The 22,679-nt window shown below is 40.4% G+C and overlaps 2 protein-coding genes across 3 annotated transcripts in view; one reads left to right on the plus strand and one right to left on the minus strand.

The window, feature by feature from the left end:
• sh3pxd2b (SH3 and PX domains 2B) overlaps positions 1-4,027 on the plus strand; it is a 40,292-nt gene extending 36,265 nt beyond the window's left edge. For both annotated transcript variants that reach the window (XM_058415619.1, XM_058415620.1), the window contains 2 exons: positions 147-272; positions 533-4,027. In XM_058415619.1, the coding sequence (XP_058271602.1) occupies positions 147-272; positions 533-1,975 (1,569 nt within the window). In that variant the 3' untranslated portion in view covers positions 1,976-4,027. The remainder of the gene's footprint in view (positions 1-146; positions 273-532) is intronic.
• A 640-nt stretch (positions 4,028-4,667) lies between these two features.
• The window catches only part of stk10 (serine/threonine kinase 10), a 35,810-nt gene continuing 17,798 nt past the window's right edge, over positions 4,668-22,679 (minus strand). Inside the window, exons 5-19 of the mRNA XM_058415618.1 lie at positions 22,181-22,253; positions 20,453-20,647; positions 19,739-19,820; positions 16,846-16,983; positions 14,760-15,269; positions 13,327-13,457; positions 11,415-11,538; positions 10,503-10,682; positions 10,280-10,372; positions 9,887-10,016; positions 8,921-9,045; positions 6,488-6,676; positions 6,216-6,341; positions 5,779-5,892; positions 4,668-5,642 (exon numbers count right to left, since the gene is read on the minus strand). Of these exons, the coding sequence (XP_058271601.1) occupies positions 5,502-5,642; positions 5,779-5,892; positions 6,216-6,341; positions 6,488-6,676; positions 8,921-9,045; positions 9,887-10,016; positions 10,280-10,372; positions 10,503-10,682; positions 11,415-11,538; positions 13,327-13,457; positions 14,760-15,269; positions 16,846-16,983; positions 19,739-19,820; positions 20,453-20,647; positions 22,181-22,253 (2,351 nt within the window). The 3' untranslated portion in view covers positions 4,668-5,501. The remainder of the gene's footprint in view (positions 5,643-5,778; positions 5,893-6,215; positions 6,342-6,487; positions 6,677-8,920; positions 9,046-9,886; positions 10,017-10,279; positions 10,373-10,502; positions 10,683-11,414; positions 11,539-13,326; positions 13,458-14,759; positions 15,270-16,845; positions 16,984-19,738; positions 19,821-20,452; positions 20,648-22,180; positions 22,254-22,679) is intronic.

The raw sequence follows: 22,679 nt of genomic DNA on the forward strand, positions 1-22,679 counted from the left end.
TTTTATATTGATAAAAAATAAAAGGATGGATTTTTTTTCTTGTGATGGAGTGAGAGATCGGATTGTTGGAAAAGTCGCACCTTTAAACCCCAGTTTTCACTAACGGAATGGGTCCCCCCCCCCCATTTTCTGTTTTCTTCCTTTAGCCCCGTGGGACGAACCTGCCGAAGCCGCCGGTGCCCCCGCAGGTGGAGGAGGAGTACTACACCATCGCTGACTTTCAGACCACCATCCCTGATGGAATCAGCTTCCAGGCCGGAGTTAAAGTCGAGGTGAGACGCAAAGGAAAATATATAAATATAAAAATATATAAACATCTGTCCATAGTTCATTACTACATTTATGAAAAAAACAGGAGACAAAAAAAACTCTCTCTCTCTGGTGTCCCGGTGGAGTCTCATCCTCATCAGTCCTTGTTGTTGATTTTAATCTTCAGTTTCTCTATTTAACTGAAATGTGTTATCAGCTTTATAAATCAGCAGGACATTCAGAAGTCTGGATGTTTATCCTGGTTCTCCTTGTTGTTCTCCAGGTTATTGAGAAGAACTCAAGTGGCTGGTGGTACATTCAGATTGATGATAAAGAAGGTTGGGCTCCAGTCACCTTTTTGGATAAATACAAGAAGACCAGCAGCGCTTCCAGGCCCAATTTTTTAGCTCCTCTGCCTGGCGAAATGGCTCAGCTGAAGCTGGAGGACAGTTCTGTTAACAATAACACCACCACAGAAGATACCTGGTCCAAACCTCTCCCAGATGAGCCATCCTCCACTGCCGACTTCGCCACCCGTCCCAAACTGAGAGACTGGAAGTACAACGCCACGAAGAACTCTCCTTTCTCCGGTCCATTGCCTCCGGCTCCTTCTTTACCTCCGGCTGAGGAAAAACCCGCTCTTCCTCCCAGGAGAGAGTCCATCAACAAGAGCCTGGAGTTGGAGGAGAAGCTCAAAACAGATGTTTCCAAACCGCTTCCTCCCAAACCTCCAGCTCCTGGAGTCATCGTGCCCCTGGTGTCTCCCAAACCGGCAGCGTTCAAATCCGAAAAGCCTCCGGAACCGAAGAAGGATGAGAAAAACAAGCCTCTGCACTTGAGGAATGAGATGGGGTTGGAATGTGGCCACAAGGTTTCTGCCAAGGAAGTGAAGAAGTTCAACCTGAAGCCCGTGCCCAAGCAGCCGCCGAAGCCCAAATCCGAAAGCCAAGAGGAGAAAGCGGAATCCGTCAGTCCGCCTCCACCTTTCCTCAAACCCAAACCGGTCGTTAAACCCAAACCTCCGCCAGCCGCAAAACCGGAACCACCAAGCAAGAGCGAGCTCGACATCACCAACCTGAGGAGCAAGCTGCGTCCGTCCAAACTTCCCGACACAGACCCCAGCCAGCAGAACGGAACTTCCTCCAACAACGGCGAACCAAAATGTCCACCCAAACAGCAAAACGGCCACGATTCTGTAGAAATCCCTAAACCGCAAATGCCCGGTCCGAGAGAGCCACCTCAGAGGCCCAGCTCTGCCCCGAGACGACCTCCACCTCCGAAGAAAACCTCAGAGCCGGAAACCAAACAGAGTTCCACGGAGATCAAAGCTCCTCTGAAGGACATTCAGGAGAACAAGCCTGCTCCCGTGTCTCAGACCCGACCGCCACCTCCAAAACCGAAAGCCGCCACACCTCCCGCTTCCAAAGACAAAGAGGAATCTCCCAAGGTCAAGGTTCCGGTTCCTCCGAAACCACTGGCTAAAGCCGATAAACCTCAGCCTCCGCGAGACAAACTCCCCCCTCTGATCAAAGATCCACCGAAGGAAGAGCTTTTCTTAGCGGTAGCGGACTTCGAAGGAGACGATCAAACTCCCGGGTTTAAAGAAGGCGCCGTCTTCGAGGTGATGGAGAGGAACAGCACGGGTTGGTGGTTTTGCAAAAATATAAGTGATGGTTCAATGTCCGAGGGCTGGATCCCTTCCAATTACTTAACCAAGAAACACTAGGTACCTTTCAGACCGCTCCCCTTTTTTCATATCTATTTAATTAGTCCATGTTATTTATGGGGACCTTTACACTCCATGTCTCATTACATTCCATTCTTTTGCGAGTCGAACATTATTGGTTTGCACTCGCGTCACGGTTTTTTACTGTCCCTTTTTTCAGGGATGTCGGGTGGAATTTTTTTTCTTTTGATGAGACCTTTCTTTGGGAGAAAACGAGAAACGTCACACTGTTAAACCCATATCCTTTTTTTTGATGCATGCTAACCAAACTATATACTATTTTTTATATTTATCTTTAACTATAACAGACTAGCAATATACGTATAAGTGACTTCTTGCTATCTATCGTGCCTCAATATTATAATATTAACAATATTAAACACCAAGTTCTCAGAGCTTCTGTACATTAGCGGAAACATCTCGAAGGCTAATACAGCGTAGCAATCGCACAGAAACGTGGAGCAGAAACTCGGTCAGCCGTCAAGTTCGTTTCTCACAGGGAGACGTTAGCCTCGTGCTTCCATGTGCTACTATGACGAAGCAGAAAACCTTTATAGAAGTGTTAGAAATCCTACACAGCGTTTTTGTATACCGTCTATTTTTATTTTATGCGATATTTACACACTTTCAAGCCACGCCTGGGTGATTTTGCTGCAATGCTTCAACGTGCACTTTTTAACAACAGGGATGCGTCGATAACGATAACGGTGGAGTTCTCCACTGACCTTCACACGTCAGGAACCAGAATAAAAACACAGCGGAATAAAATGTTCCCTCAAGCCCCTGACTGATTAAGTTACAGTTTCTGTGAGTAAACGTGTATTTGTACATCGTATGGAAACAAAAATATTGGCGATGCATCCCTGATTTTTTTTTAATTTGAGCTTCACAAATTTCATTACTGTGACACAGAGCAGAACGACGCGAAACAGAAAAATATTCCTCGTCCAATCGTTCGAGCCATTCACAAAAGATTGAATTAAAAAAAAACAGTCCTGCGTTACTGACGATGGTGCTTACATTCAGTATTTTATGACGTTTTAGTGTGTAACGTGTTTAACGTGTGCATGCTTGACTGGTTTCAAGTATACTTTTTTCTTTTTTAAGTGAGAAACACTACATCTGTTTGTATTTTTATTTTCTTTTTGTAGACCTCGCTATGTGGCGTTAGTGTAGACATTTTTGTGCTTGGTTTGGGACGATCACGTGAGACGGACAGGGTTTAAAAGTTTGACGACGCTCAGAGACACGACTTCTTTAAACTAAATAGTATTAACGGTTTCTGCTTTAACACCAATATTTTCCCAGAATATATTCAATGGAACCATCTTGTAGGAGAATACCATGTTTGAAAAGCAGTATAAAAAGATTTTCCAGACTATATGACTGACTTTTATCGTGTAATGTCCATCATGTGTTTTAATATTTTTGTTATATTTTTCTAACACAAGTTTCTAAAACAGAAACATCAGAAATGCCTTGAAAACATTTCACTTGTGTTCACTTGCGTCTGGAAATTTCTGTATACTTCTACTATAACCAAAAGGCTGGCTATGTTAATATAGGTTGGCAGTTATTTTATGAGGAACACCCCTCTACATGTACACAAATGGTACGTTCCAACAGTATTAGCTCGAGAAGCCTGGCGTTTTCAGCGTCACTCAGTGCTGAGAGATGAAAAACGACTTATTTTGGTGTCTCAAGTCAGAATAAATAAATCTAAACAGAACATTAGGAGCTGGCTACGCGGTTACTGAACAGATGGACATGATCTGGACGCAGGAAGCCGAGATTTTGTGCAGCGTCACGTCTTACATCCCAGGAACACCCGAGAGCCGAAACCCGACGCAGACAGGAAGAGAGCTTTAACTGGGGAGGAGGAAATCCTGCAAGTGAGCGGAGCTTTGAAGGAAAAAGGGAAACTCTGACGAGAAACTGGGCGATTCTGCAAACATTTCTGTAACCTGTATGCTTTGTTTTTTTTCCCTTTCTCTCTCCATGTCAAGTGCAATTTTGTTTGTAATAAAACCTAAATAAACATTTCAGATCCAATCAGTTCAGCATGGAAATTCTCTCCTACATATTTATGGACCTGAACAAAAATAAATGCAGGGAAAAAAACCCGAATAAATAATAGTCGACTTTATTAGATTCCTGTACATGTGAGGTTCCTTTCTTTTACACGGAGGAACCCCTTTACACCCTTTTGGTTAAAATAAAAAGTCCCAAAACAGAAGAAAAGGAATAATAAACAGTGCAGTCAGGTGGAAAATATTCAGAAAATAAACTGATTTAAATTACCCTTGGGGGGGGTTGCAAAGATAACTTAAAGGCCTCTCTGTACCTGATTATCTGCCCCACTTAAAAATAATAATAATAATAAGGAATAAATGAAGGAATATTGTATCAGAAAGGGTACTGAAGTTGAAGTGTCAGTGCATAAAGTGTCAGTAAACAAATTATTAATAATAAACGTTTTATATTGCTGTTGGTTAAAAACCTTCAAATATTTTTTTCCAGTTATATTCAATCGATTTTGTGTTAATGTTAGAAAAAAATCCTGATACCACTGAGCCCTAAAATAATTCATTATGATTTTAGTAATGTGATCTCTAAATAAAGTAAATATGTAACAGTTTTTGGAAAAAGATATTTTACACCTAAATGCAGATTTTTAATATTAGAGTGAGAATAACTTTTTTTTTTCCCTTGAAGGTTTTCTTCCAGACAGCAACAATCCTCTTTAACATGGACATATTTAACAACATTATTATTGTGTTATTAAATTTAGTTAATATTCTGTGCATATTTTTTTCTTTAGTCAGTTTATATCCAGTGTTGCACTTTACAGTAATTCTGCCACTCATTCAGAATCAATACATAAAAACTAAAAAAAAAAGGTACCAAGTTACTTCACCACTGAAACCTAAAACTTCTGACAAACTAAACATTTCTGAAACGTCCGAACGGGTGAAGCTGTGGGGAAGCGGAACGTTAAAGAGTCTTTGCTTTTTAGATTTATATCATTGAATATATATATATATTTTAAAAGGAATAGAAAACAATAGACTATGGTTTTTTCTTCTGTACACTGTATTTGGCAACACTAAATATTTTTTTAATTTGTTTGTTGGAAAAGTAATTTTGAATATAAGCTGATAATATAGAAATAATGACGATAATAAATCCTGTTTCCTGGCTTTGGTGTGAAAATACAGTTTAAGTGGCTTTATTAAGAATTTTTGCTCTCTTTTTTTAATGTTCTTATTTCCACCAGTTCAAAAAAAATATTTTTAAAATATATATACATCTATTTAAATCTCTGATTCTTTATATTTTAGGGTTTAAGACCCATCTGGAAGACACCACTCTTTAATTCTGTATTATTTAATAAATAAAAATAAAACTGCAAAAAGGTGAGCATGTGCGAATCCTGCATGAGCAAATGATCTACCTGGGCTAGTGGGTGGGGCTACAGAGGAGCACAACGATCACGACTGGGTGATTGTGGGCAGTGGGCGGAGTCCTAAGTGGTGGAGGAGTCTGTATAAGGCAGGAATTTGGTGTATCTGTTGGGAGAGCTGGGGTTCACACACTCGGAGTCCTCGCTCATGCGGAAGAAATTCTCCTGCTCACGCTTCTTCAGGTTCAGCTCGTCCTCCAGAGCCTGACAACAACATGAGCAGTTTATTAAATAAAAATGAAACAATTTGTATTAAAAAAAATGAGTGTGTCTCTACATAGAATAATAATAATAATAATAATAATAATAATAATAATATAGCAGAGATGAAATCCAGAACCTTCTTGCGAGGTTGCAGCTGAGCTCTCCATTCCTTCAGCTGATGGTTGTGATGTTCATCCAGGGCCTTCAGTCTCTGAGTCTCGTTTTCCACCAGCAGGTGACATTTCTCGTTCTGAATTTAAAGAAAAAATGCAACCGAGGTGATAAATATGAGTGATAATGAGCTGAAAAACACTCAAGGAATCAAGCTTGAGTGTTTGTTACTCATCCTTAATGCTAAGTTACATGCTAAACATGAGAAGGGAAACAAGTCGTCAATGCAGTTTGGGTGGAGATCCGATTCAAATTTGATTTCTCACATACACGACCATACACACAGCACAAAATGTAGGAAAATGACATCACTGAACACTCTGGAATATTCAAGAGAACAGTGAATTATAAAGTACATAAAGCACTGTTCAGTTAGAGAGAGAGAGATAGAGCGTTATAGACCTGTAGTTGCTGGAGATCTCGGAGGTTGCTCTCACACTGCCCCATCATCTCTCTCATTTGGTTATCATGTTTTTGTTGCTGGTGCAGTCGCTCGACCTTCTGCCTCTTCTCCTCTTGCTTGCCAAACTACACACACACACACACACACACTTTGTAGTCAAAATTATGTAAAAAATTATATAAAAGAGACTAGAATTTTTGGCCTGATGATGCTGTGGTGCAAATTTCATGCTAACTGTATAACTTTTTTTTTTAGAAGATGTGACACTGACCTGTTTGATCCTCTCGCGGTCTTCTGCAGCGCTGCCCGATGAATTAATGCGCAGACTCTTCTTAAACATGGCCATGCGAGTTTTTGCTTCACTGCGCTGGATCTTTGGTAGTCTGTTCTTCTCCTGCTGCTGCCGCACTTTAAGAAGCTCGATCATACGCTGGTTGTAACAGTTCATGTGCTCTTGTTCCTGTGATACACACACACACACATTACAATGAAATACTGATCCCTGTAGGTGATTACACCGGTCAGCCATATCATTATGACCAGTGCCAGGTGAAGTGAATAAGACTGAGTATCTCCTCATCATGGCCCCTGTTAGTGGGTGGGATATATTAGGCAGCAAGTCAACATTTTGTCCTCAAAGTTGATGTTAGAAGCAGGAAAAATGGACAAGTGTAAGGATTTGAGCTTTGAGTTTGACGATGAAGGGCCAAATTGTGATGGCTAGACCACTGGATCAGAGCATCTCCAAAACTGCAGCTCTTGTGGGGTGTTCCCGGTCTGCAGTGGTCAGTATCTATCAAAAGTGGTCCAAGGAAGGAACAGTGGTGAACCGGTGACAGGGTCATGGGCGGTCAAGGCTCACTGATACACGTGGGGAGAGAAGACTGGCCCGTGTGATCCGATCCAACAGACGAGCTACTGTTGATCAAACTGCTGAAGAAGTTAATGCTGGTTCTGATAGAAAGGGGTCAGAATACACAGTGCAGGACGGGTCAGGGCTGTTTTGGCAGCAACAGGGGGACCAACACAATAGTAGGCAGGTGGTCATAATGTTAAGCCTGATCAGTGTACTTTCCTAGAACAGCAAGTTTATATTTATTAAAGAAGAAATGATCAGGCTTTTTATCAATTTATAGTTACATTAAATGATAAAGGACAACTTCTCATGCACATAGACATGTAAACAGTCGTTATAAACAGCTATAAACAGTCATTTGCTTATCATCCTCTCTTTCTCAAAAAAACTCTCTCTTTCCACATACACTATATTGCCAAAAGTATTCGCTCACCCATCCAAATAATCAGAATCAGGTGTTCCAATCACTTCCATGGCCACAGGTGTATAAAATCAAGCACCTAGGCATGCAGACTGTTTTTACAAACATTTGTGAAAGAATGGGTCGCTCTCAGGAGCTCAGTGAATTCCAGCGTGGAACTGTGATAGGATGCCACCTGTGCAACAAATCCAGTCGTGAAATTTCCTCACTCCTAAATATTCCACAGTCAACTGTCAGCTGTATCATAAGAACGTGGAAGTGTTTGGGAACGACAGCAACTCAGCCACGAAGTGGTAGGCCACGTAAACTGACGGAGCGGGGTCAGCGGATGCTGAGGCGCATAGTGCGAAGAGCTCGCCAACTTTCTGCAGAGTCAATCGCTACAGACCTCCAAACTTCATGTGGCCTTCAGATGAGCTCAAGAACAGTGCGCAGAGAGCTTCATGGAATGGGTTTCCATGGCCGAGCAGCTGCATCCAAGCCATACATCACCAAGTGCAATGCAAAACGTCGGATGCAGTGGTGTAAAGCACGCCGCCACTGGACTCTAGAGCAGTGGAGACGCGTTCTCTGGAGGGACGAATCGCGCTTCTCCGTCTGGCAATCTGATGGACGAGTCTGGGTTTGGCGGTTGCCAGGAGAACGGTACTTGTCTGACTGCATTGTGCCAAGTGTAAAGTTTGGTGGAGGGGGGATTATGGTGTGGGGTTGTTTTTCAGGAGCTGGGCTTGGCCCCTTAGTTCCAGTGAAAGGAACTCTGAATGCTTCAGCATACCAAGATATTTTGGACAATTCCATGCTCCCAACTTTGTGGGAACAGTTTGGAGCTGGCCCCTTCCTCTTCCAACATGACTGTGCACCAGTGACCAAAGCAAGGTCCATAAAGACATGGATGACAGAGTCTGGTGTGGAGGAACTTGACTGGCCTGCACAGAGTCCTGACCTCAACCCCATAGAACACCTTTGGGATGAATTAGAGTGGAGACTGTGAGACAGACCTTCTCGTCCAACATCAGTGCCTGACCTCACAAATGTGCTTCTAGAGGAACGGTCAAAAATTCCCATAAACACACTGCTAAACCTTGTGGACAGCCTTCCCAGAAGAGTTGAAGCTGTTATAGCTGCAAAGGGTGGACCGACGTCATATTGACTTCACCATGTCTAAAACCTTTTTAAAGTGCTTTATTAACAGTGGACTGTTCACTGTACACCTCCCTGTGAATGAGTTATACAGAAACTATAAAGTATTAGAACGAGCACAATAATATAATCCAGTTTTGCAGCTGTTACAGAAAATTAATCATAGACTTCTGACCAATCACTAGTCAGAATCAGCTCTATGGAGTAAACTATTTTATTAGAGCGTGTGTGTGTGTGTGTGTGTGTGTGTGTGTGTGTGTGTGTGTGTGTATATATAAAGTCAACACCTTCTCATGTTTTTTCAGTAGTTGGTGTCTCTGCAGGAAGTACTGGTCCTTCAGCTGCTGTTTGAGGAGTTGCCATCTCTCAAGCAGATTTTTCTCCTCCAGTTCCCATATGGCTCCTTCCTTCTCTAAATATCATACAACACAAACACAACCAACTGTTTTATATCATCATCATCATCATTACACTGCTGGAGTAAAATGTTCTAGTCATTCTTCTGCATTCCTGCCTTCTTTCTTCCACCTCCAAAGCTTCTGGTTAGTAGGAATACACTACCAGTCAAAAGTTTGGACACACCTTTTAATTCAATGTTTTTTGTTTAGGGATTTATTTTCTACATTCTAGAACAATCCTGGAGATTTCAAAACTATGAAATAACACACATGGACTTCAGTAATCCATATGTAATGACAACAAAAAACAGTCAGTTGTTATTTTAAGACACGAAGGTCAGGTGTTCTGGAATAGTTCTTGCAGGAACAGTATTGTCAAGTGCATTTGCAAAACCCATCAAGCACCATGATGAAACTGGCTCACATGAAGACCATCCCAGTAAAGCAAGACCAAAACTGACCTCTGCTGCAGAGGAGAAGTTCATTTAGAGTCACCAGCTTCACCAGTTAACATCACCTCAGATTGGAAGCGTTATGAAGGCTTTACAGAGCATCAGTAGCAGACATATCTCAATATCAACTGTTCAAAGGACATTATTGTGGATTTCAGCCGCCTTCAGCATTGTTTTACAATGTAGAAAGAAATAAACATCAGGAAAGACCATGGAATTAGAAGGTGTGTCCAAACTTTTGACTGGTAGTATACATTCATATTGACTTTTAAACTCTTTTTTTGTGTCTGATTGTGCATGGAAATTCACAAGCTTCTTTTTTCCTTTTCCTTTCATTTGCTTATTTATTTAATTAATATCTATTTCTTGTGTGTGTGTGTGTGTGGGTGTGTGTGATGCACACCTCTGATCAGATGTTGTTTCTTCTCAAGACACTGGCGCTCCGTTTCCGCAATCTCCGTTTTGTTCATAGTGATGATGTTGTTTATCGTCAAGTCCAGATGATTTTTCTGTTCTGCTCTGAACTGTTCCTCCTGACACACACACACACACACACACACACACACACACACACACACAGTGCACAAAACAGAGTGAGCAGTGTTGAATTCTGGATATTGACTGGTCAATGGTGTTGATAAATAATAGCAGCATCTTTTATTATTTTTTATTTATTTTATATATTTTAGTATTTTTTTATTTTATATTAAATATTTTATCATTGATAGAAAGCATCACTGCAGTATCAATAAACAGACTCCTTTCCTTCATTTATTCCTTCCTTTATTTCTCGCACCTCAGACACTTTTTTCAGCTGGAATTCATTCATGCGGATCTTTAGACTCTCCTTCCTCAGGTTCCTGGGCAACTTCTCCACTTCATGTTTCACCTGCAGAAACACAGACGTGTCAGAACATCATCATAAACACATCAGGTCATCACAATCGGTCAGACGTGTGAAGATCATCTCATCTCATCTCACATGCCGTGGTTCTCTCATTCTCAGCTCAGCATCTCACCTCCTTTTTTCGTTGTTTCATCTGGTCCAGGAATCGGTGAAGTTCTCGCTCCTGCTCCAGACGGATTCGTCTCGTCTCGTCACGCAGACTCACAGCGTGCTCCAGCTCCATTTTTTCGATTATCTGCTTCTGCTGCTTGTCCAGGTTCTCCAGCTCCGTGTCATAGAACTTCTTCTTTGCCTGCAAGAGAAGACCAACCACACACACACACGCGCGCACACACACACACACGCACATTAAATCACTCACATTTTAGAGTACATGCCTCTCTGCTCTGTCTTTTTCCCTTTTTCATAATTTTCATTTAAATGTTTTTTCTTCTCACTTTTTAGTAAACAATTATTTTATTTGTTTGTGCCACTTTCTCTCACTCTTTTCTTTGTTCCTCTGCCCCTTTTGTTTTTTATTTCTATCTCTATCTGTTTTGATTATTTTTGTTTCTTACTGTTCTTTCTCCATCTTTTTCTTTTCTTATTCTATTCTTTCTTTGTTTCCATTCTTCTATTATCCTGCTTTTTATCCTGCTTATATATATATATATATATATATATATATCTCTATCTTTCCCTCCTTATTCTTTCTATATTCTGTACTATTTATTTGACTCTGTTCCATTCTATTCATTATTATTCATGCTATATAAATAAGTTATAAGTCATGTTGTTCTGTAAATAACTGATGGATAAAACTGGATCGGATTTTTTCCTCTTTTTTCCTTCCCACATATGGGGTTCATATTTTTTTTTGGTAGAAGCTCACTTGTGCAATTGGTACAGGTGTTTTTAATAAAGTGGCTGGAATGCAGTGTGTGTGTGTGTGTGTGTGTGTGTGTGTGTGTGATGTGGTGAAGGAGTCTCCAGTGTCAGCGCTATCTTTGTGTGTATTGGGGGGTGGGGGGTGGGGGTGTCTCACGTTCATCTCCTGGTCGAAGCGTCTCTGCATGAGCTCTCTCTGAGTCTCCAGTTTGGCATTGAGGGCAGCCACAGTGCGATGTTCCTCCTTTTGGATCAGACGCAGCTCTCTCAGCTCCTGTCGCCTACACACACACACACACACACACACACACACACACACAATTTCAGAACAATAATTTTTTGACTGACAGCTTTTTCGTATTTTGCTTGGCGTAGGCTGCAGAAATTATTATTATTTTGTTCTTTACTGTTTAAGACGTGATGGCATGCATTCACTTCACTGTCACACACACAATACCCAGAATGCATCACAGCTCCATCCTCTCTCTCTCTCTCTCTCTCATATTCACACACACCACTGTCTTCTGTCACTCTGCTCTGCTGCAAGTGAATTTCTCCTACAGAACGACTCATCTGATGATTCACTTGTTCCAAGCTGAACTCTCCGAAAAAGTTTACAGACTAAACTCACACTGATTCTCACACACACACACACACACACACAGTGCAGAGAAGGATAAAAATGATACACAGAGCAAAAGGAAGAAGAGAAAAGCGAAGAGAAAAATATAACAGAAAAAGAGAACAAAGGGGGAAAGGAAAGAGAAGAGAAAACAGAAAATATTGTAAGAGAGAAGAGAGGAGAAAAAGAGAAGAGAAGAAAAACATTCACAATAAAAGGAGGAGAGAGAGAAAGAGAAAAGATGATGGAAGACAACAAAAAGATGTGCGAGAAGAATTTACTGTACAAAGGATTAAAAGGCAGAGAGAAACAGAAAAAGAAAAGATGAAGAAAAAAATAATGAAAGAAAAAAAAATGAGAGTCACCACTAGATGGCAGTAAAGTCTATGTGACTGAATGGGATTTTTTTTTTTTTTTTAAAAGTACATCTATTTAGTTCCCAAACAGATGAAGGTTTGTTTGATGGTACTTGATGGGATGAGAGGGCTTTAACACACTGGAGAGTGTTACAGTGCAAACATTAAACACCTCCTGCCTTTATAAACGTGTGAGGTTATAACAGGTTTTAACCGTGCTATAACGAGAGATGGAATGTCTGTTTCATTCCATTAGGTCCCATTTGTTTACCCACACACACACACACACACACACAGACTCTCTCTCTCCCTTGTGCATTAATGTGTCTCAGTGAGAGGACGTGAAGTCAAACAGGACACTAAAAATAGATTATTTACTCTGAGAGCTCTGAGAGTCCGGCAAGAGAAAAAAAAGAGAAGAGAGAGATGGAGAGGATGAGGGAAAAGGAGGTGAAAGAAATGGAGGGGATGAAAGAAGAGAGGAGAAGTAATTAGAAATTGAAAAAAGTAGTAAAGCATGAAGTAGAGGAGAGGAGAAGAAGTGAAAGAAAGAGGACAGAATATGAGAAAAGAGATAAAAAAGAAAGGAAAAGGAGTCTGTGTGTGGGGAAAAATAAATGATAAAAAGAAAAAGTAAGAAAAGAGAAGAAAAGATAAAAACATGAGGTGAGAGAAAGGTAAAAAAAAAAATGAAAAAAGTGATAAAGGAACAGAACGATAGAACATTAGGGAAAAGGAGAAGAAATTAAAAACATAAGAAATGAAACAATAGAAGCAAAAACAAACAAAAAAAAAAAGAGCAGAAAGATGGAGAAAACATGAGAGGAAAAAAAAACACACTAAAACAAGGCGTGTCTGTGCGATAGGTATGTGCACACCTTTATAATGGGTCATGTGACTGCTCAGAACGAACCAATCACAATTTACTCATGATCAGAAGTTATCATACCACTGTCCTCATTACTGTCCTCCACGGTTTATCCTGGAGGTTTCTTACATTACAGAAACATACATGTGGAACAGGGTGTGGAAACCTCGGCTGTGTGTGTGTGTGTGTGTGTGTGTGTGTGTGTGTGTGTGTGTGTATCTACCTGAGGAATCTCATCTCCTCGTCTTTCTTCTCATCGTCACCGATGATCTTGGACGTGGTGACGCTCACCTGCACACCGTCCACCACATACTTACGAGTGCGCTTGAGAGTGCGATTAAAATGCCGAGCATCCTGCGTGCACACACACACACACACACACACACACACTTTAAATACAGTAAAAATAAGTAAAGACTGAAGCAGTTTAAATGGTGTCATCTAATGTAAACATAGAAGTGGTGTTAATGTACTGTTTGATAGCATCGTATTGAGCTAAACAATATGCAATATTTACAGCCCTAACACACACACGTATCTTTTACTCTCACTAAATCTGTCTCTCTCTCTCTTTTTCTGGTTGTCTGTGTCTCTTTCTCGCCCTGTCTCGCACTCTCTCTCTGGTTGTCTGTCTGTCTCTTTCTCGCTGTCTCGCACTCTCTCTCTGGTTGTCTGTCTGTCTCTTTCTCGCTGTCTCGCACTCTCTCTCTGGTTGTCTGTCTGTCTCTTTCTCGCTGTCTCGCACTCTCTCTCTGGTTGTCTGTCTGTCTGGCTTCCTCTCACTCTAGTTGTCAATCTCTATCTCTCTGGTTGTCTGTCTGTTTTCCAATCAATTTCTCCCGAATGCCTTACTGTGTTTAAGCCTCTGCTTTTGGTGGGTGTTGATTGTTGTGTGTGTGTGTGTAGGAACTCTATTCGTTAAGCAGAATACACTCATACTTTCCAGAGTATTCTTCATCAGAGTGTATCAGTAGCATTGTATGAAACACGCACACACAATATAAACCTTTGTTCTACTCCATTATTGTCTCTCATTCTTTTCTTTGAGTGCACAGATATTTGAAAATCAGTCATTTGAAACTGTGTCCACGAACTAGTGTTTACACACACACACTGTCACTCTCATTCTCTCTTTACTGGCAAATACTGCTCCATTTAATTTGACAAAAGGACCCCTATTCTCTTTCTCTCAGTTTATATGACCATCTTTCTGTCTGCCTGTTCTCTATCTCTATCAGTTTCTCTTTCTGTCTGTCTGTCAGTTTGCTTACAGTGGGCTTATTTAAACAGCAGCATGTTGTGTGTTTATTCAGCTGCTTCTACAGACTTGTAGCTTCCAGCACTGAAGTGACAATGAGAGAGAGAGAGAGAGAGAGAGAAAGAGAAAGACAGAGGACAGAGAGGGGGAGACAGAGACAGAGAGAGAGAGAGAGAGAGAGACAGAGACAGAGTGAGAGAGAGAGAGAGAGAGAGAGAGGGAGAGAGAGCGTGAGAGAAAGACAGAGAGAAAGAGAAAAAGAGAGACGCAGAGAGAGTGAGACCCTTGACCTTTTACAAATCTACAAATCGCAGGTTTATATTAAAGTGCTTATTGGAATGAATTATTGTTTCCATAGTAACAACTCTTTTTTTTTTTTAAACCACACACACACTTACCTGTGTGCCACTGTCTTTATGCCCCATGGAGCTCAGGCTGATGTCGAAACTCTCTGATATCTGACTCCCTGATTCTGAACAGCGTTTGTTCCTCCCACCATTAGCATGAAGCAGAACGTCTGCTTCCTGCTCCGCTTCCTGTTGACGCTTTTCACACACACTTTCACTCCGCACCACCAGGGGGAGATCTGGTGTTACGTGTCCGTCCCCGGCTCCGCCCTTTCGCGCCTCTTGGCCTTCCAGCTTCGCTGTTTTGTGTACAGGGAGCGGCAAAGTTGGCGATTCACACTCGTATTCCAGAGACTCCACCCCTTTTCCCTCTTCCTCTGAGGTCGGCGTACTTTTTCCGTCTTCGATCCCAGAATCCGAGCTGGAAGGTTTGTCCCGATCCTCATCAGAAAGCTTTTTCTCCAGTTTCAACGACTCAGAGTCGACGGGACTCTCGGTGAGAGGCATGTGGTCACCTTCTAAACTCGTCTGACTCGTTTCTGAGGGATCTTTTCCCGGAGGCTGCAAGAATAAGAGAAAATATTTGAAAATAAATTAAACGTGACCTAAATCTGGAAGTGGAAACTTCCTCATTGGCCTCATATTTTCATTCATGTGCAAAAGAAGAATAACTGAGCAGTGATAAAATAAAGACATACATAATAGTTTGATCAAAACACAACTTAATATTCATAAACACATGGAGGAACATCAAGAGGTCTCGTTCTGGACAAAGACTTTTTTGGGAGTTGAATCTTACACTATCTTACAGTTTTAGTTTTAAAAAGTGTTATTTTTTACAATATTATTTAATTATTAATAATTATTAAGAGCTGCTTCAAATTTCAAAAACAAGACCTCCTGCATTGACAGCTTTCCAAAGTCTAGACTTTTTTATACCCCACTGGAGTCAGCCTGCTGAACAGTGCCTCACTTACCCCCAGATGACCCTCTCCCACCCCGGACACTCACTTCCACATTCTAAATTGCACTACTGTTCATTCAAACTTACACTTTTATCCACAATACTCTCACTTTTGTATGCAATGCTTATATCATTTTACATTGTGTACATACCTCATATCTGTATATATGTTAGTCACCTTCACCTTTTAAATTTTTCTATTGCACTAATTTTTATACAAGACACCTAATACAGTATTTATTTAAATTATTTACCTGTGTATATGTTTGCACCTGACACCAAGACAAATTCCTAGTACTGTAAAGTGCTCCTTGCTGACCCTTTGCTGTACCTGGCAATAAAACTTTTTCTGATTCTGATTCCTACATACACTTCATTTTCATCCTGCCTTTTCAAACTCCTTGTACAACTCCGTTTATAAGCAGCTGTTTAAATGGCTTTAAGGATGTTTAATAAGCCAGATCGATCATTACACTGTTCATTAGAACCGAGAATGAGAAGAGGGAGAGCAGTGTGGTGATTGTGTTATTGTGGCTGTGTGTAAAGTCAAGGTTATAGCTGAATGAAATGCCAGCCAGATTTAAAATAGAGCTTTATACAGAGACGCCAAGCTGGGTGGGACGATGAGCACCAATTCAGCCAAAATAGGTTAAAGGAAGTGTTACACAATGAGAGAGAGAGAGAGAGAGAGAGAGAGAGTAAACTGAGGGGTGTGCATGCATACACCCCCCCCCCAATTTTCCGTAATGCTCTTGGGTCTATATAAATGTGTTGACTCATAACTTCTCATTTTAGTCGTAAACAAATCCTAATCTGACCTCTGACCCTTAACATCACACTTCCCTAGTTTAAAATCAGACTCCTATAAAGACAGTGTAATCAGAAATCATGAGTAGCTTTGAGAGATCTCGAACTTAAAACTAGATCTTTCAGCCATTAAGACATCAGGTTCCTCAAAGTTGACCTCATCAAAGTTGATTTTTTTTTTTTTTTTTTTAAAGCTGACCTTTGACCCAGCTGATGCAAGTAAATTTGGAATGCAGACTGCTGAATTTCAGCTGTTTATCTCGAGTCCCTCAAGATGTTTTATTTAATCATTTTGTCTCCGGTAACTAAATTTTAAACAAAGACTTCTAAAGACCTCTGTGTATATATGTGTGTGTGTAAACTAACAGCCGTGATTTCGTGATTCTCGTCCTCGTCCGCTTCCTCATTGCTGTCCTCTTCCAGCTCGTCCATCACTTCAGCTTTAGCTTCAGCCACCAGCTCCATCAGTGGACGATTCGTGTTCACCGAGCTCACAAAGGGATGCTAAGGAACACAAAAAAAAGACAGAAAAGGGACAGGGTTGAAATCAGGAACGTAGTCAATGTCCAAAACCACAGCCTACACTATGTGGCCTCATCCGAAATGCCAGGTCTGAGCTAGATCTTAGTCAGGTCTTAGCCATGTACTAGCCACTTCCTACTTAGGTCCTAGCCAGTCCTCAGACAGTTCCTGGCCAAGTCTTAGACAGGTCTTGTGAAAGTAGTGAAGGTAGCGACCACAATTTCAAACTTCCTTATTCAATATACACAAGCTAAATATGTATGTGTCTAGTGTCACCCTGATCTACAGTCTGGCCAACATCCCCAATCACACTCTGATTTGTAGTCTAGAAAGAAACTACTGTCAAAATACACTGGTCATCCATAACATTCTGACCAGTGCCAGGTGAAGTGAATAAGACTGAGTATCTCCTCATCATGGCCCCTGTTAGTGGGTGGGATATATTAGGCAGCAAGTCAACATTTTGTCCTCAAAGTTGATGTTAGAAGCAGGAAAAATGGACAAGTGTAAGGATTTGAACGAGTTTGACGAAGGGCCAAATTGTGATGGCTAGACCACTGGATCAGAGCATCTCCAAAAGTGCAGCTCTTGTGGGGTGTTCCCGGTCTGCAGTGGTCAGTATCTATCAAAAGTGGTCCAAGGAAGGAACAGTGGTGAACCGGTGACAGGGTCATGGGCGGTCAAGGCTCACTGATGCACATGGGGAGCAAAGGCTGGCCTGTATGGTTCAATCCAACAGACCGTTGCTCAAGGTGTCAGAATACACAGTGCATGGCAGGTCAGGGCTGTTTTGGCAGCAAAAGGGGGACCCACAAAATATTAGGCAGGTGGTCATAATGTTATGTCTGGTCAGTGTAGCACTATAGCAAAAGTCATAGTTGTGTGTGTAAAGCAGAAAGCGGTAGTGTGGTCATTAGCCATAAACAAACACTGATGATAGCATGTGGGCAGAGCCTCTGAGAACGCATGAAAGGTTTTATAAAGGGAAATTACCTAATTGTTCAGAACATGCAGAGAGAAATCGGCTCGGGTCAGCAGATTTAATTCAGGGTGTGATAAAAAACAAGGCTTGGTTGGTACACAGGTAGGAGTTACTCCCTCACACACACACACACAAACCTGTTAAAGCATAAGTATACTGGAGAGGGGAAAAATGATGTTCATTCATTATTCATCCCCTCTGCACGCGGGCTAATTGAATGAGACCAGCTGGCGAAGGTGAAGCTCATGTATGAGCAAGAGAGGAACATAATGAGACACAGGAACCCTGAATATAGGCATCCAGGAATATCGATCATCAGGGATCTGAGTCTTTATTTTAGTTTGTTTTTCAGAACCGAAATTAACATTTAAATTTAGGCTGCAGATGTTGCTTCTAACAGAAATCACTTGTAACCGGTTTAATGGCTCGTGTTTTCATGTTCAGAGGAAACCACATGATCACTTCCTGTTCCTTCAACTGCTTTCTGAAATACACACAGAGGAAAACCTCAATCTAAGCCACTGCTTCATGACCTACTTTCAAATTAAGACTTCTTTTTTGGCATGAAAGGGATGCTCCTTCAGTTCTCCATGAGGCTAATGTATCTAACAAGTAATGGAGGTGTTTGGATGACTGTTTAACATCAACACCTCATGTGTCAGGTCACTTTTACACCTATCAGTCCATTCATGGAGACTGAGTGAAATTAAATGCGATATAGATAGATAGATAGATAGATAGATAGATAGATAGATAGATAGAAAGAAAGAAAACTAAACCTGTATTATTAAATTAACTATATTAAATGAAACATGTACTGATTGTACTTGATAATCTGCTAATTCAGCTTTGTTTATTACTGACTGAAGTGTCGAGCTACCCGATCTGACGTGTGTTAACATCTGGAATACGGTATCTGTGACAACAAAAGCCTGACATGAAGCCTTCACTTTTACACACACACACACGTTTACCATCTGTTAGCCTGTCCCTGACTGCCGTGTTCTGTCACCACAGAGTCCTGTTAACACTCTACCTTTACACACACACACTGTCTGATTCACAGACAGCAGCTACGTGCACTCATCTCTAAAACTCTTTGCACATTACTGAATCCAGGGTTTAGCTGTAATTATACTCCACAGACATGGAGGGAAAAATCTCAATAATATTATAAATATTTTTATGTAAAAAATAAAGGAATTTATAGAAGGAATTTAAAGTGTCAGTGCTCCAGACAGAGAAGCTCTAACTCTAAATGGAGGTGTTGTTTAATAGATAAAATGCTTTAAGCGCTGCCAAGTTGCTGTGGAATGAGAGGATAATGTATAAGATATAAAACACCTGGGTACATGCTGTTAGGAAAATGACCAACACACTGCAGAGTTAACGGTAACTCCGCCTCGTAAGCCTTATTTTTGTAAACAGAACAAAACGAATCAGCAAGTAGGTAAAAAAAATGGTGAAAGGGGTTTTTGATAGAAAAAAGAAAAAAATCCAGTTTCCTTTTATCTTTCCCACCAACTCTGAGAGAATATATCCAAATTACCATCATTCCATCCATCCTCCAAATCTAAACAGGAAGTGATGACGCCCATTTTAACGGAACCCAAACTGGCGTCTGGGACTCGAGTGCATCAAAAGCATTCACTCAATTCACCTTCTTTCTTCCCCCTTATTCAGTACTGTGTGTGTGTGTGTGTGTGCGTCAGAGTTTACCAGTGTAAAGGGAGTAAACACAACATACACTCTCACCTCAAGGAGCTGAGAGGCCGACGGACGCGACTCAGTATTCTTATCCAGGGCTTTTTTCAGGAAATCCTTAAAGTTATTTGACCTTCAACAACACACACACAATGTTTCCATTAGTCTGTGTAGTTAATACTGCTATGCTAGTTGCTATATCCCACAACTTACCACTAATCCTTATGTTAAGAAGAAAGGAAGTGGAGGGGAGGGGAGGGTAGGGTAGGGTAGGGTAGGGTAGGGTAGGGCAGGAAGGAAGGAAGGAAGGAAGGAAGGAAGGAAAGAAAGAAAGAAAGAAAGAAAGAAAGAAAGAAAGAAAGAAAGAAAGAAAGAAAGAAAGAAAAGAACGAAGGAAAGAGAAAGAGAATTACACAAACCGGACAAGTACCCACATTTTTTTTTTTTTTTTAAATGAATTGATTTAGTTTAAAATTGATTTGTACTATCTTTATGTCCACACACACACCAGAGTGGAGTAAGATCTTCTTTACTGAAGAACAGACCAAGAAAGAGACACAGAGAGACACAGAGAGAGAGAGAGAGAGAGAGAGAGAGAGAGAGAGAGAGAGAGAGAGAGAGAATGTCATGACAGTCCTTGCTGATGCTTACTAAAAACACTCTAGGTTTTGTAAGCAGAGTTTTGTGTACATGTGTGTGAAGTCACTCAGAATTATTCAGCTCCTCTGACTGCATGAGTGACCTCAGTGCGCCTGGATGTCTCACCATTTGGACGGCTGGTCCAGCGTGGGAGGCTCGGACTTGGCGATTTTCAGCAAGACTCTCATGGGGTTGAGTTCATGGTGCGGAGGTTCGATCTGAGCCAGCTCGATCAGCGTTATTCCCAAAGACCAGATGTCCGCTTTGTAATCGTATGGCGCATCTTTCGTGGTCTCACACATCACCACCTCGGGAGCCATCCTGCACACACACACACACACACACACACACACACACACAGTGCTAATGTTTTATATACATTTGGGCCAATAATAACACATCAACAGAAAAAGATAAACAAAAAGAAAAACGAGACAAAGAAGTGGAAGAAAAGAAATAGATGGAGAAAAAAAGACAACACTGAAGACATACTGGTCAAAGAAAAGGAAAAAAAAGAGGAAAAAGAGAAATAGAAGAAAAGTAAGGAAACACAAACATATTCAAGCAGAAGAGTAACATAAAAGAGCCAAAAAGTATGAATCGGTCTGATTAAACAATCACAATAAATATTGTAATAAGAATTCCTGCAATCTTTTACCAACTTCTTAGTTTAAATACAAACACAACTGTTTTTATTATTATTTAGTTAATTAGCTCCTGATGAATACTAGCTGCATAGTGTGTATCGTGATCATGTCCTGAAGTATCGCAATATAATATTTACACCATATTTCTCAACTTTAGAAGATAAAACCATTATCACTAGGCAACGTCAGACACACACACACACACACTAAACTGTCCTGTTTGCACGCATGTCACTTTACATTTATATATATTTATATTAACCCTGTTTACGTGTCACTTTAATATCTGCAGTCACTGTATACACTGTTCTTTCATTGACTAACATTGTCTTGTTCATTGCACAAAGTCGACCTATATGTTGTTTGTCTTGTCTTATCTTGTCTTCCTGTGCACTTCTGTTGTATGTCTAGTTCTTAAAGATTGCACCTTAAGTATAGTTTAATTTTAATTTTTAAATTATAGTTTAATTTTTTTATCTCTATGTTATAGCTCTATGTTTGTCTGCATCTCTGTACTTTGTCTGTGTTCTGTGTAGCACCTCTGGTCTGTGTACTGAATCTGCTATATATGGTTGAAGTGACGAAGCTTCTTTGACTTTGACGTGTTGATTATTTTACATTCAAATATCTGAATTTTATCTACTGATTATTAACTTATTTCCAGTCAGACATGTCAATTAGACTGAAGCGTTAATGAGCATGATCAGATATTTTTGTCTGACGATAATCTTATGATGATATTAAACTGATAACCTGCTCTCTCTACACACATCTGATAATAATCTATGCTTAGTTCCCCTCTCCTTTACTGCTCTTTATTCGCAGGACCAAAGGTACACAGCATTTTTTTCCCCAGGAACCAGAGGTCAGATTGTGCAAGGTCTGTCAATCAGTGAAACGTTCAGTTCAGAGTGAAAGGACACCTACATAAATATATGAATGTTTTGTCCACACCAGACAGATTTTAGACTGAAGATGTCTGTTTAAATGTGTAATATATTACAGCGTCTTAGTCTTGTGATTTTTTTTTTTTTTTTTTTTGCTGAAGTGGACAAGAGTTCATGTGCAATGGACTGGAGTTCATGGGTCAAACTTTATCAGACAACATGACAAGCAGATGAAACAGAAAGGTCAGTGAGCAGTTTAAAATGAAACCCTGAGCTCAGAGTGAGACGCATCGTAAACACAGGAATGTGATGGTGCTCACCAGTACGGCGTCCCAATGAAAGAGTCTCTCCTTTGCAGAGTTTTGGTGTTTTTTGCCGACACCCCAAAATCAGCTGGTGGGGGGGGGAGGAATTTATTAAAAATAATAGACACAGGTGTGAGACAGATTGATGAGAGAGTACAGAATGTTTATTCTGTCTCAGTATATTACTTTACATTAATACTAGCAAGGTTATATTTTCACTTATTTTTATTAATAGTATTAACAACAACAACAACAACAACAACATTATTAATACGATTTAATTAATATCATTAATTAATTAATTAAAAATATCATTTTAATCAAAATATCTATGTATACTGAAAAATAGTTTAAATAACCTTAAGTGAATGACCGGAACATTATAATAATAATAAACTTGCAACTTAATCAGATTTATCAATTCACCTTAAATGTTTAATTATAATTTATATATTAAGTCAAGTTAAATTTGTTAAATATCTTTGAAGTTATCATACTGCAGTCCTGTTTATAA

This window comes from Hemibagrus wyckioides, linkage group LG18 (assembly GCF_019097595.1).
Source record: "Hemibagrus wyckioides isolate EC202008001 linkage group LG18, SWU_Hwy_1.0, whole genome shotgun sequence".
In the NCBI taxonomy this organism is placed as follows: Eukaryota; Metazoa; Chordata; class Actinopteri; order Siluriformes; family Bagridae; genus Hemibagrus; species Hemibagrus wyckioides.